General features: G+C 44.2%; 1 protein-coding gene across 10 annotated transcripts in view; it reads right to left on the bottom strand.

Moving 5' to 3' along the window:
- The window catches only part of PDE1C (phosphodiesterase 1C), a 424,272-nt gene that overhangs the window by 38,746 nt on the left and 371,843 nt on the right, over positions 1-13,683 (bottom strand). For all 10 annotated transcript variants that reach the window (XM_037041188.1, XM_037041178.1, XM_037041181.1 and 7 more), the window contains 3 exons: positions 13,166-13,338; positions 7,966-8,196; positions 1,192-1,269 (listed from right to left, as the gene is read on the bottom strand). In XM_037041188.1, coding sequence (XP_036897083.1) covers positions 1,192-1,269; positions 7,966-8,196; positions 13,166-13,338 — 482 coding nt within the window. The remainder of the gene's footprint in view (positions 1-1,191; positions 1,270-7,965; positions 8,197-13,165; positions 13,339-13,683) is intronic.

Below are 13,683 nucleotides of genomic sequence, written 5' to 3'. Positions count from 1 at the left end.
ACTCCATATTAAAGATTTGGGACTTGGTGTGGTTTGTTTGGGCTTTATTCTGTAGGAATTCAGATGAGCCAAGGGGCTGGGTACAGGATGGGCGAGGTTTTCAGGTGACATCCTTAGAGCTAACACCATTCACTACTATGCACTTTCTGGTTTGTGTTACTTTGCCAGGGAGCTAACGATATACAGCAAAAAGTCTCTGGTACTTGAACAAACTTCACCCCTGACAGGGTCTGGTAAGAGGATTCTATATTATCTCCACATAATTCACATCTTAGTCATAGTCATGGAAGAATGGCATGTTTACTAGGTAAGAGGTTTTCGTTCATACAACTTGGCAAAAAATTACCCACGTCTGTGATAAGACACTGGACTGAATTATTTGAATGATCTTAGACAACATTTTTGAAGCTAATTTCCCGCATATAAGTGTGAGTGAGAAGCTGTGTTCAAATGTCTTCCTGCACTGCTACCTGACTACCAGCGCTGGTTCCTCCATGGCATTATCACCAAACTGGGCAGAGAGGAGAGCGTAGCATCTCCTGCAGGGTCTCCAGGGAGGGAAGATTCAGCAAGACTGGGTGATGGTTCAAAGTCTGGAGGGTAATATCCTTTGAACTCTCAGGGCTGAGAAAGAGTGGGATGTTGGTCAAGTAGTGCACGAAGCACATCACAAGGCCGGTTCTAACTGGTTTGGGGGTACTGCCCTGTGTTCTATTGCTCTGCACCTTCTCCAGTGTGTGGGCCCCAGCTCTGACATAAGGAAAACACTGCACACACTCCTGTGCTTGTTTCCGCCAACAATCATAACTCATTGAAAGTTAAAAAAAATGAAGAAGCTGAAAACATTCAACACTGCTCATTTATATTGCACAATTTACGATCCGACATTCACGTACCATTCCATTATAATGAGCAAGTCCAGAATCAATTTTTCATAAACTTTACAGTGAAAATGGCAGTGAGAAAAGATAGTATAGAATGCATTTGTGATGGGGAAAGTATGGTGGAGGGGAAGAGATGCAACAATAATTTGTAAATTATTGAAAAAGGAATAACAGTGCTCCTTAAATATAGTGTTTTTGCAAGGTATAATATAAGAACATATTAATGACTCCAATTTCAGGTACAATTCTAACAAGCTGGCATTAAATGGCACATTTATGGAAAACAAAATGAGAATTATGCCCTTACCATCTGTTTTCTTTGAATCATTCCCGATGTTGGACTGATCCTTCTTGTCTGCCTTATTTTTACCATCTTTCAAGTCACCTGCAAGTAAAACATGACAAAAACAGAATATGTAGACCCCTAAGGAGGAAGTCATAAATATCCTCAAACCTGTCAAGATAAAAACAAATAGAAAAAAGTACAGTATCATTTTGGTCACTAGGGGGCACAAGTCTGAGTGTAAATATCCTCTAAACCACAGACTAGGTCCTGGAAATGAAGGTTGAAAGTTCCTGTTAAACAGGGTTGTGCTTAAGTCAACGGTGCTTACCCTCAACGAGGCTGGTATAGAGTGAGGAGAAGCCTGGGTTAAGTGTAAGTTAGGGCAGTTAACAGCTTTTTAACTTTCACGTGCCTCAGTCCCCACGTCTGGAGGGGGGATGTTAGTGTCTACTTTGGAGGCATGAAGACATACTGACAAATGCATGTCAAGTGTCGAGCATGGCATCTGACATTACTCAACGACAGTTGTTATTGTTCCGAACCAGTTATAAATGCCATTCTAATTAAGGAGTTTGTCTAAATGTAACTTGTAAAAGTTAAAAAACACAATGTGTACAAAAACTGAATGAAAATGGCAAAAAAAAACCATTTAAATTTATGAGGGAATGAGTCAGATAGTAAGGAGGGTTCCAGAAGTATTTAATAAACTGAGCACTTATAGGTAGTTTAGAATTATGTTAAATAAGATTGCTGGGTTAGAGACAAGCCTGGTTATGTCCCACAAGTCAGTAAGACCATAACCTTTGGGGTTATCTCCTCTACCAGCCCAAAATCTACAAGTTAGCATATAGCTTCACAGTACCTGGGCTTGAATCAAATAGTAAGTGACAAAGTGAAACAAAGTCACGTTGTCCTAGAATAGGGGTCAGCAAATTATGGGCCCTGAGTATATCTGGCCTGCTATCTGTTTTTGGAAATAGAGTTTTATTGGAACACGGCCACACCGATTCATTTATGTATTGCCAACGGCTGCTTTCACACCACAGTGGCAGAGCTGAATAGCTGCAAAGGAGACACACAAACCCACGATGAACACTCCCTGAGCAGGTCTGCTCAACAGTATGCCAGTGTGGCACTGAAAAGCATGGCACCCCTCTCCCCAGATTATTCTTTCCAATTTTGGATGTTTTTCATACCAAGTACTAATAGCTTTCTTTTTAGCCTAAATAAAACCAAGGATACATTACCACTAAAATACTGGTACTTATTGAATCAAAAAGAACCTAATACTAATTGCAACCAGAAAGGAGCAAGCAGGGCCCAAGATCTATCGATCAGTTTTGTTTTCTTTGTGCCAGGCAGTGTGCTGCATGCTTCGCAGACCTCACTCCATTAAATCTTGTAACAAGCCCATTATGAAGGTGCTGTTATTGCAAGGAGGCAAAATCATTAATGTTTAATTCATTGAATGATCAGTCTGCTGAATAACAAACTCATCAAATGACCGAGGATGTTTTTCAAGCTGGAGTTTTTCCTCCAGAGCAGCCACCCTGTCACACACTGGTCAGTCCATGTGCTGAGGCCAGTGACTGCCCACCTGCCTGTGCTTCACACACTACCCCACCTCTGCCCCTGGCCTTGCATGTGGATCTCCCCCTGGCAGCGACGCTGCTCCTCTTGTCTATCGTAGACCTGACATTTGTCTGACAGTTTTGGACAAATGGCCAATTGATCTTTCCACAAAGTGATTTTGCTTAAATCAACTTGTAAAGAATTGATGTGCAAATCAAAACTATAATGAGATACCACTTCACACGGGTCAGAATGGCCATCATAAACAAATCAACAAACAAGTGTTGCCAAGGATGTAGAGAAAAGGCAACCCTAGTGCACCGTTGGTAGGAATGCAGACTGGTGCAGCCACTGTGGAAAACAGTATGGAATTTCCTCAGAAAACTAAAAGTGGAACTGCCTTTTGACCCAGCAATTCCACTGCTGGGATTATATCCTAAGAACCCTGAAACACCAATACAAAAGAACCTATGCACCCCAATGTTCAGAGCAGCACAATTTACAATAGCCAAGTGCTGGAAGCAATCTAAGTGCTCATCAATAATTACGTGGATAAAAAAAAACTATGGTTCATTTACACAATGGAATTCTACACAGCAGAGAGAAAGAAGGAGCTCCTACCCTTTGCAACAGCATGAATGGAACTGGAGAGCATTATGCTAAGGGAAATAAGCCAGGCTGTGAGGGACAAATACCATATGAGCTCACCTTTAACTGGAACCTAATCGACAAAAGAAAAAAAGCAAGCAAAATATAACATTGAAATTAAGAACAATCTGACAGTAACCAGAGGGGTGGTAGGAGGGGATAATGGGTGGAAGGGTTTTCAGGAACTACTATAAAGGACGTATGGACAAAACCAAGGGGGGTGGTGGGTGGAAGCAAGGGAGGGAGGTGGGTTTGGCTGGGGTGTGGGGGAGTGGTGCAAGGAAAATGCAGACCATTGTAACTGAACAACAATAAAATAATAATAATAATAATAATAATAAAAAGAATTGATGTGAAACTCCTATCATCTCCACTTTATGGTGATGGACGCCACAGCATAAATAGAGCCATTCACCACGAAAGACGCAGATGGGTCTGATTCTAGAGGCCAGGCTCCCACGGCTGTATTCTGCAACTTCCCGATGAAGCTCAAGATTTAGATTTCAAGCGTCTGTTGATGTTGCCATTTCTAAATGCCTTTGGCCTTCAGATTTATAAATGGTTACCTAAGGCAAATTCAAGACCAGTATTGACTGAGGTGTATTCTACAAAATAAGTACTTCTAATGAAATGTGACAAATCCTAAACTAAGTTAGAAGTCAATAAACTCCCTATTTGCTCTTATTCTTAATTCTGAAGTGGGAGGTACTGGCTGGAGGCACGGAGGGGAAGGGCAGGGCACAAGCAGGGGGAGTTTAGAGAAAGGGTGTGGTCATTACCTTCTACCTCCACCAATGGTCAAAAGAGATGAATTTTTCCCGAGATACAATGACACAGGCCATATACTTGCTTTTCTCTGTTATAAGGGAGGAGGGATGGGCACGAGGATCTTGAGCCTTGTAATCAAACTAATTCCCTGCAGGAAAATGACCTTTCTGGACTAAATGAGCCTTCAGACCCCTGATGCACTCTGCGTTAAGCCTTTTGGTTGCCCTGGACTGCAGCTTTATCCACAGCTGGGGCAAGGTGAGGATGTCTTCCAGAAGCCAGCAGGAGTGGTTCAACCTGCCAGAGGCTAGCCAGCAGCCTGCAGCAGCCTGCCTTCCCCTCGGTCAGGGCTGGGGGGGGCGGGGGGGATGGCCCCTGAGGGAGACCAAAGTTTAGGAGATCCCATAATTGCTGCTAGGGGACCAAACCCCTAGGACCCCTCTCAACCAGTGTCCCTCAGCTCCAACCTGGAAATATCTTGGGCAGCCACAACGAAGGGTGCCAGGAAAGCGACGCACACTTGTTTGACAATGTTCCTCAAATGAAACCCATTAAGTAGTTCCCCAAGGGTTGTATATGGAATAATGGCCAATGTGAGCTGTTACCCAATAAGCAGGGCAAACAACGCAGCCTTCCCATGCCGTTATAAATCATCTTAATTAGGCTGCTGCAACACAGTCCCGCACCACCATCAGCCTTTCCGATTATCGCTCTAAACTGATTTCTTTCCCCACCTCTCATTGTATACTTAATTTTTAAGGGAAATGGTGGACTTTTGCTCACTTTGGGAACTATACACAGTTGTGAAATTCACCTGGCCCCTGCTTTGTCTCTTTCAGGCCCCCCTCAACCATCTTCAGAATAAATCACTGCCTCCTCTGTCCCTCTGGGTATTCGTTTGCCCGCCGCCCCCCCCCGCCCCATGGAATCCATGACCCTCTTTGTGACCAGGAGGTTCGTGTTCACTGGTTTCTCCCCTGCCCGGACCAGGATTGGGAAACCTCAGTCCATGGGCCAAACCTGGCCTGGTTGCATGTGGGCCACAAACTAAGAATGGTTTTTTACCATTTTTAAATGGTAATGGGGAAGAAAGAAGAATATGTCACAACATGTGCAAATTATATAGAATTCAAAATTTGATTTCCATAAATAAAGTTTTATGGGAACATTAAATGTTTGTGTATTACTTGTGGCTGCTTTTGCACTGGGACAGAAGCACTGAGCGGCTGCCATGGAGACCATGCAGCCTGTGAAGCCTGAAATTTTCACCGTTGGTCCTTTATAGGAAGAGTGTGCTGACCCTGGAACAGACAGATGACAAGGTTCCTGGGGACAGCTGCTGAGTCGCAAGGGCTCTCCTATTTCTCACTGTCCCCAGCAGCACCAAGACATGCAGCCGCAGGGACGGGCTGACTGTGGAGGACAGGCCTGGGGCTTACACAGACCTGAACTGGACCCGAACGCCCTTCTTACTGGTTGCGTGACCTTATGCAAGTGATCTAACCTCTCTGAATCTCAGTTTGCTCACCTGGAAAAAAGAAAACCACCATGGGAAAGACTGTATGTACCGCACAGCTATATGTACCCACGCTGTATGCACCGCACAGCATGGTCAGGGTTTTTAAATGGTTTACTGCACATGAAATCCCCCGAACAATGTCTGGCATGTGGTAAGCATTCACTAAATGTGAGCAATATTATACTGCCTGATTTTACTATGGGAAGACATATTTAACCCATGCTCCTAAAACAAAGTAGAGAAGGAACACATCTTGCCTCTCTCACGCTCCTCCTTTGTGAAGGAGGACAGATGCGCCCAGAAGCAGGAACTGCCTACTCAGCTCAGCCGCGTCACCCATTTGTCCAGCTCCCAGCCCCTTCGGGGTGTGTTTTCCATGAGACGTGCACTATTTCTGCCACTCCAGAAGCAGCCTGCTGGGTGCTGGGTACTGGGCGAGGGTGGCATGAGGGGCGGGTCCTGAGCTCGCCTGCTCTGCCAAGGTCTGGTTGGCAGAACCTAGTTCAGGGAGGATGTCTGAAGCAGCCCGTGTCCTCCCCAGACCAAGTCCACGTTTTCCAACTCAGCTCCAGTTCTAGCGGAGCTAATACTGTGAGCACTAGCTTTCTGAGACTGGTTCTTCTGTCAGCTGGTTCTGACCCTGGGAGGGGAAGAAATATTCCACAGAGCTCCCTAAAACTCCAACAGGGGTATCATAAATTCTTATTAAATTGAGCATATTTTCTGAACTATGATGCCCCTGAGTACAAAGCAAAGTAGCTACAAGCAGTTTCTGGAACCAGGCTGCCTTCCCCAACCCCTGCAGGGGTCATGGGGATTACCTGAGGCAATTTGTGCAACATCCTTGCACTTGACATGGGATATTATCAGTAATATAGGCATTAAAATATTGTTTTCTGATTACACATTTACATATGTTAATTGGAAAAACAATTGGAGAGAGTTGTGCTAAGCACTTTCTACATACTAATCATTTACTCAAACTGCACCGAACAATAGCTAGAGCACCTGGCCCCAGCAGGCAGGTAAGAGAACGACTATGTAAGGGGGGAACTTAAAACTGCCCCTGGTGTAGAGTTAATAAATGCTATTTATTCTACTGTTGCCATCTTGGCTGTCATTGTTATTGAAAGTTGACAAGTGGCCCATGCACAACTTGCAGAGAGAGTGGAAGGTTAAGGAGCCCAGCCGAGGCCACCGAGCAGTGAGAGGCACAGCTAGGACTTGAATCCAGGCGTGTCTATTTTCCTGAGAAACTCCAAACTCTATTGCTGCAACCTGACACCTGAAAGCTCCCAAGACTGAACTTCCTGCCCTTCCACAGACAAGGTAACCCCTTCCATGCCCCTGTGTCTTAGGATGGCGAGGGGTGTCCCTGTGCCCCATCTGAGCTGCATTTTGAAGTCCAGAAAACTTCAGGACTTCAAAATGCAGCTCAGACATCACCTTCTCTTGAAGCCTTCCCTGACATTTACCCCAATCCCACAATCCTCTAATGCAACAGCACCCACGTCTCTTTGCATGTATCCCTTGTGCACTCACCAGCGATGCCACCACTGTTCCTGGCTCATGCTGTCCTAGAATTAACCTCTAAAAATATCTACCTCCCCTGTGAAATCGTGGACTTTGGGTGGATTTTTCATTTTTACATCCCTAGTGCCAAGCACAGCACCTGGTGCACAGTTGTTACTCAATAAACAGAACCCAGCAACTGTTTGCACATCCCAGTTTGCCGGTGACTGTTCCAGTTTTAAAACCAAAAGCCCTGCATCCCAGGGCTGGCTGGTTACTTTTCCTCAGCCCCAGGAAAAGTGGGCTGGCCGGTTACCCCAGTGCATATCCTAATTCAGCTACAGATACAGGGACTTTCACTCTAGAAATGCGCCATCAGCAGACTGAGGCCCAGCCATGCTAGGGGAAGGTGGACATGCATGGGACACTGACCTTCCAGTCACCCTCTTTGGCCGCAAGCACTCAGAAGTGGGCTGGGATCCTTCGTAGTCATTTCCCCAGTGAGCACACAGGCACTGGTCAGTCTCCAGAACAACAGGGAAGGGCCCCAAAGGAATACATCTCCCCCAGCGAGAACGGCCCAGGCTGCTCCTGACTGGGTGATGATGACGGATCCATAGCCCAGGAAGGCGGGGCCAGCAGCAGCTAGATCCGGGGAAGCCCTGCCCTATGAGCTGTCCTCCTTGGCAGGCACAGTGGTTGACTGGTCTCCACTCACTATTCACCGTGTCATTAACACCCAGAAGAGAGCCCTTCCCAGGGGCAGTGCCACTCACCATTCTGTTGCTTTTCTCCCGATGACTTCTCAGCTTTGGAGTTTTTCCCAGGAGAATTGCTGCTTTTGTTGGGGCGCCTCCCATTGACCTGGCTTGGAGCTGCCCTGGATGTCTTCTTCTCAGCCCCGCCAGCCGCGCTGTCCTCTGCCTGGTCCTTGGCTTCCGTTTCCTTTTGCTTCTCCTCAGCCGCCAGGCGGGCCTTTTCCTCGGCTTCCTTCTTGGCCTTCTCCTCTGTGTCCAGGCAAGACAGGGAGGGCGTGGAGAAGATAAAGACAGGTCACGCCATTAGGAAATTTGCATCTTTGCCCAAAACCTACTATTAGCATTGGCAATAATACACTAAAATGACCTAAGTTGCTACTGGGGTGTTTTGGGTTTATTTTTCACAATGGCATTTATATTCAAGAAATAAATAAAGTTGGATCATAGTTATGTTATTTGTGGAATCAGTGGGCTGGAAGAGGGGATGGGGGAAGTAATAATCCTAATAAGCAATAAACCAATATTGCGCCTCTCCCTGCCCTTATGTGGGCCTGGCTCAGATGTGCTCATTAATACAGTATGAGATTTTCATTCATCCTGTCCTTTAGTCATCTATCCATCCATCCAAACCAATACCCTGGCCTCACCCCAGACAAAACAAATCAGATTCTGGAGGGAAGAGAGCAAAAGTAGTATATTGTAAATGTTCTCCAGACGATTCCAACACACAATCAGGGTCAACAAGCACTGATTTAAATTTAAATGATTGCCATGCAATATTGTGTGACATTCTACTTTCCCAACAGGATGTATTTTTAATTTACAATGAAAAGGTAAAGAAAGATGTCTTTCCCAAATAACACAATTATGTGCATATGTCGTATACGATGTCTTCTGATGTCTACAGACGGTACAACTAAAGAGTAAGACAATGGACTTGCAGGAGAAGATGGCGAGCTGGCATGCTCTGCAGACTGCAGGCCACGGAGGCCTGCTAGAACATTCATCCCAACTTCCCCTTGTCCTTCTGTAGTGCCCCAAGGACAAAGGTCAAATGTCACCTCCACCCCGAATTCCCAGGGCTTGGTGCAGCAGCTGACACACAGAGGATGCTCCTGGAGCGTTTGTTGGCTACATGAAATGCACACAGTGGGTGCGATTCACCCTCTCTGCCAATGAGCCTGCCTTGTACGTATTCTAGTGGCAGCCCTCTAGCCAGCTGCAAAGAACAGAGAGCGTACAAACATCAAGTCCTACGTTGACAGGGTTTAGCCATCGGACGAACGTTGGTTTCCTTGACCACTCGTGTGGTGAGGAAACAAATGACTGTGTTCACTATGCAGAGAGGGAAGCTGAGGCTGGCGGAAGAGAATTCATTCATAAGAGAAAATAATTTACAATCCCCTCACAGAACCTCCATTGAAACTGTGGCAAACTTTCAGCATTCAAAACATCCCCAAGTTAAACATAACTGCGGTTAAAAACTGAAGATGTTAAAGTCTGGTTTGCGGCAAAAGAGCATCATATATTATCTGAGTGAGAAAAATTCACTTGACAACTGAGTCAGACCAATTTTCTACGGGAAATCTACCAAAAACACGAAAACTGGGCAGGGAGCACATTTCAGAAACCAATCTGTTTCTGCTCAACGACAGCTGACAGCAGGCAATTAGTATTTAAATTAACGAACGGTAGCTCTCATGACGTCATCATCAACTGCGAGATCCCCGTCCAGGCAGCAGTCACGCCCCAGGAGGGCGGCTCTGCATTGCCCTTCACTTTCCCTGCCTCCACCTCTTCCTCTTATTTCTGAAATGTCTAATATTAGTGTGATCAACCATCAGCACTCAAAGTGATATCACTCAAAATAAGTAGACAGAACCAAGCATACACCTCAGTAAGAAAAAAGAAATTAAATCAACAGGGGACAGGTCTGTTCCACCATAATCAGATTCCCTTATATTTCCAGGGTGAAATTATTAATATACATAAATTTTTTTCTCCAATGAGAAAAAGTCAGCCATAGCACAATTAAGTTCTATGTGCTAACAGATTTCTGCAATGACATAGGCGCAGAGAATTAAATTTTCAGGTCTCAGATTTGACATCCTTGGCACCCCCAGGCTTCTAGGCTAGCAGAAAGCAAACGAGTAGGTCAATCCTATTTCAGGGAATATCTGGGAAGTGACTCCTTATGAAATGGCCAGATGCAACCAGCTAGTTAAAGTGGAACAGAGCCCTCCTCATCCATAAATTATAATCCCCCTGAGCACCCACACTGAACATCTGCGCAGTTTCGGAGAAATACATTGATTTCTTCATTTAATTTGCCTTCCTGAATAATGATACTATAGGTGCTTGGTTAAAATAGTACTGGGCTAGTTATCCCTTGGTATAATTTTCTGAAATGACTACTTAAACTATTTACAAACAGAGAGAGAAAGAAAAAGAGAGAAATTACTAACTGAAAAAATAACCAAAATACTATATGGATTTTGAACTCTCAATTATGTATAATGACAACAGAAAGGTACTTCCAGATATCTAAGGACACAGAATGTGTCCCCAGCCCCCTTTCTAAAAGTAGTAGCCAAAGACATGCTCCAGATGACAGAAAAATTCAATATTAAAAACTTAAGAATGAGGAAACTATGCTGTTCAATAAAACTAGTAAATCTTAGTGTTTAAAAATCATTGTGGCCAAGCTAGAAATAAAACTTGATGCACACATTAATAACAATATTAAATCATAAGTTAATTATAAGATAAATGTGACTTACAATCACCTAGATTGAAAATCCCATGCTATTTCAATAAAAATTAGTGGGTATGAAGAAAATAAGTGAAAATTTACTAAACTTCTCAGCATTCGAAAGAGTATCACTACGCGCTATTTGATATTTACATTGATTGAAACATAATTCCATAAAAAATATGTGGTAACATCTAGTAAAATAGAAATAGGCTGTATTTTAAAAAAAAAAAAAAACAGAAACAAAGTTAAAAGGCAGATGGCAAATGGGCAGGCCAGAGATAGCAAGGTATTTCGTCACCCGAAGAATTACTATCCTTGACATGTAAAGAGCTATTATGAATCAATAATAAAAACATTAAAGTCTCAATAGGAAATATGAAGGGGAAATAGGTATTCTCACTATACTACTACTGGGAGGGAACATAGGTTTAAAACAACTTTCTGAGAAAAAGTTGCTAATAGATATCAAGCTTAAAATTTTTTTTCATTTACTTTGACAAAATAATTCCACGTGTAGAAATTTATCCTAGACAAATAATCAGGGGTAGGCTCAGAGACTCTGAACTTGCATCTTCACAATATCAAAGAGCTGAAAAGAAAATGCGCGGTAGAGGAATGATTCAGCTGTGGTGTGGAAATGCATAGTAAATCCAATGAAAAAGAATCACATCAGCATTTCAGCAAGAGTTATATCTGGCTAGAGAGACTAGGATCTTTATTTTCTTCTCTATTTTTTAATTTACACATCGGCATTATAACCTAAATATAAATTATTCTTACACTAGAAAAATAGGTTTAAAAAGTATTAAATAATGAATGGAAAACTGTAAACATTGATCAGACCTGCAAAGTGTTATCCCTACACATGTTTGTTTGGGAATAATGATTTTGCAGCTCTAGGAGCTCTAAAAATTACTGATTTAATCTTTCCTAATAACTACGTGTTCTGGCCTACCTAGCTATGTAAATCACATTGATTAATAAAACCAAGACTTTAATCCAATCCCATTTCTGATCAGTTTAATAACCACGTGTGTTCAAGAGCCCCCCACAGGGAAGCTTTTGTGAAGTCAGGGTTTTCTAAACAAAGAACAATGAGCAAAACGGCCTGGGATCATCGAACCAAACTGATGACTGATGGAAAAACAGATATGAACTGGCGTTTCCTAACACCAGTCAACGGTCGCCAGCATTGCCGGGAGGCTGAGACGTTCTAAAGCACCATTAGTTACACACTCGTATTTCACTTTGCATTCAGCCTTCCTTTCCACTCACAGGCACTGGCCATGCTTCACGTACACATATGTTATTTCTGCTCTTTGCATCAGCTTTGTGATGTGTCTAATCAACCCCCAAATGGAATTTTCTAACAGACTCGACCTGCATTTGCCGAAGAGCAGCAGGGGAGTGGGGATTGAATCCCCCCTTACCCCACAAACTGGAGTTTGCTTTGATAGCCAAGGGGTCCTCCCACAAAATGCACACAACCTGAGCTCTGCCTATCCTCCTTCCCCATTCCCGGTTTCTACACACTGCACACCACCTTCTTCCAGGCTGCATGATGCCTTCCTGGCCACATGATGCCTTCCCAAACACCCCAGGCAGGATTAGGGACAAGGCAAAGCAGCTTAAGCATTATCACTATCAGCGTACCTAATCAATTTAAAATTATTAGCTATTTATGTGCCTGTCCTTTTTAAAGGGCTAGTTCTCCCCAGTAAAGAAACTGTCCACTGCTCCCCCAGGTGATTAGTTGCAGGAGGTAATTTTAGTAAGCCAGATCATTGCAAACAAATGACTTTGAAGTATCTCTTTCAATTGCGTGTTGTCAGGAATTAGGTTTTCCAGTGTAATGAGTGTAACTGATGACAAGTGAGGGCTTTGCTTAAATGAAAGAGGGGATAGAGACCCCATAAATGTGCCGCACAATGTGGAATGAGAAAGACAGGATGGTCATGCAGAAACCAGGAAGGATCTTCAGAATCTTAAGACCAAGAGGAGTTTGGTCACAGAACACAAAGGTCATGGATGCATAGAGGTGTGCATCGTTCCCCGTGCACCGAGTTTTAGATGTACTGAAGCTCAAAAGAGGGTGGAGGCTTTGTCACAAATTGGCAGGTACAGAATAGTCACAGGGCTGTGAAGTTCAGCACAGGGAATACAGTCAATAATATTGTAATAACTCTGTGTGGTGCCAGGGTGGGTACTAGTCTTATCCAGGGGACTACTTGGTAAATTACATAATTGTCTGGTCACTATGCTGTACACCCAAAGCTAATATAAAATGATACTTAATGTCAACTGTCATTGAAAAGTAAAGATTAAAAAAGAGGGCAGAGGCTGACATTCAGCAATCTGAATCCTGAGATCCCGCTTTATCTGCAGCACCTGCAAGTCAGGGCGGCGCTGCTTGTGATATGAGTGGGTGCTTAGAGGTATGGACAGGTCTACTGGAGAGGTTACCTTTGGGCACCTTGGCCCTCCATCGCTCCCGATTGATGTGCACGACCTCGGTCCAAGTGACTTTAAAGTTCTTGCAGTCAACAGGGATGACGGAATTGTTGATCGGGGCGCTTCCTTCCGAGCCAGCGCTCTTGACTGACCGCTTTGCATCTGCCGAGCTGAGGCTGTTCAAACTGCAGGACGAGAGAAAAATCGCACACACAGAATCAGCCTGGTGAGGTGGGCCGGAAGGGGAGGGTTAGTGTTTGAAAAATGTGTGCCTGTGGTTAACACTCATGGAGTCATGGCCTTGAAATCCCCGGGTCCTGACAGGCCCACATTTTCTCAGATGAGGAAACAGAGGCAACGAGCCTGAGATTGCACAGCTAATAAGTAATGGGACTGGGGTGTTTAAACCTGCCAGGAGCCGAGAGAGAATGAGAACGGGGAGAGATGCTACCCTAGGTACCTGCCAATCATAATTCAGACCATGGTCGCCCCCTGATGGACCAGCCCGGAGAGTAGCAATGGTATGATTT

The sequence above is a fragment of the Sturnira hondurensis genome, unplaced genomic scaffold, assembly GCF_014824575.4.
Source record: "Sturnira hondurensis isolate 20B ecotype Veracruz unplaced genomic scaffold, ASM1482457v3 Scaffold0002840, whole genome shotgun sequence".
NCBI lineage: Eukaryota > Metazoa > Chordata > Mammalia > Chiroptera > Phyllostomidae > Sturnira > Sturnira hondurensis.
Note: the sequence above shows the minus strand (reverse complement) of the source record. Positions and strands in the feature narration are given on the sequence as shown.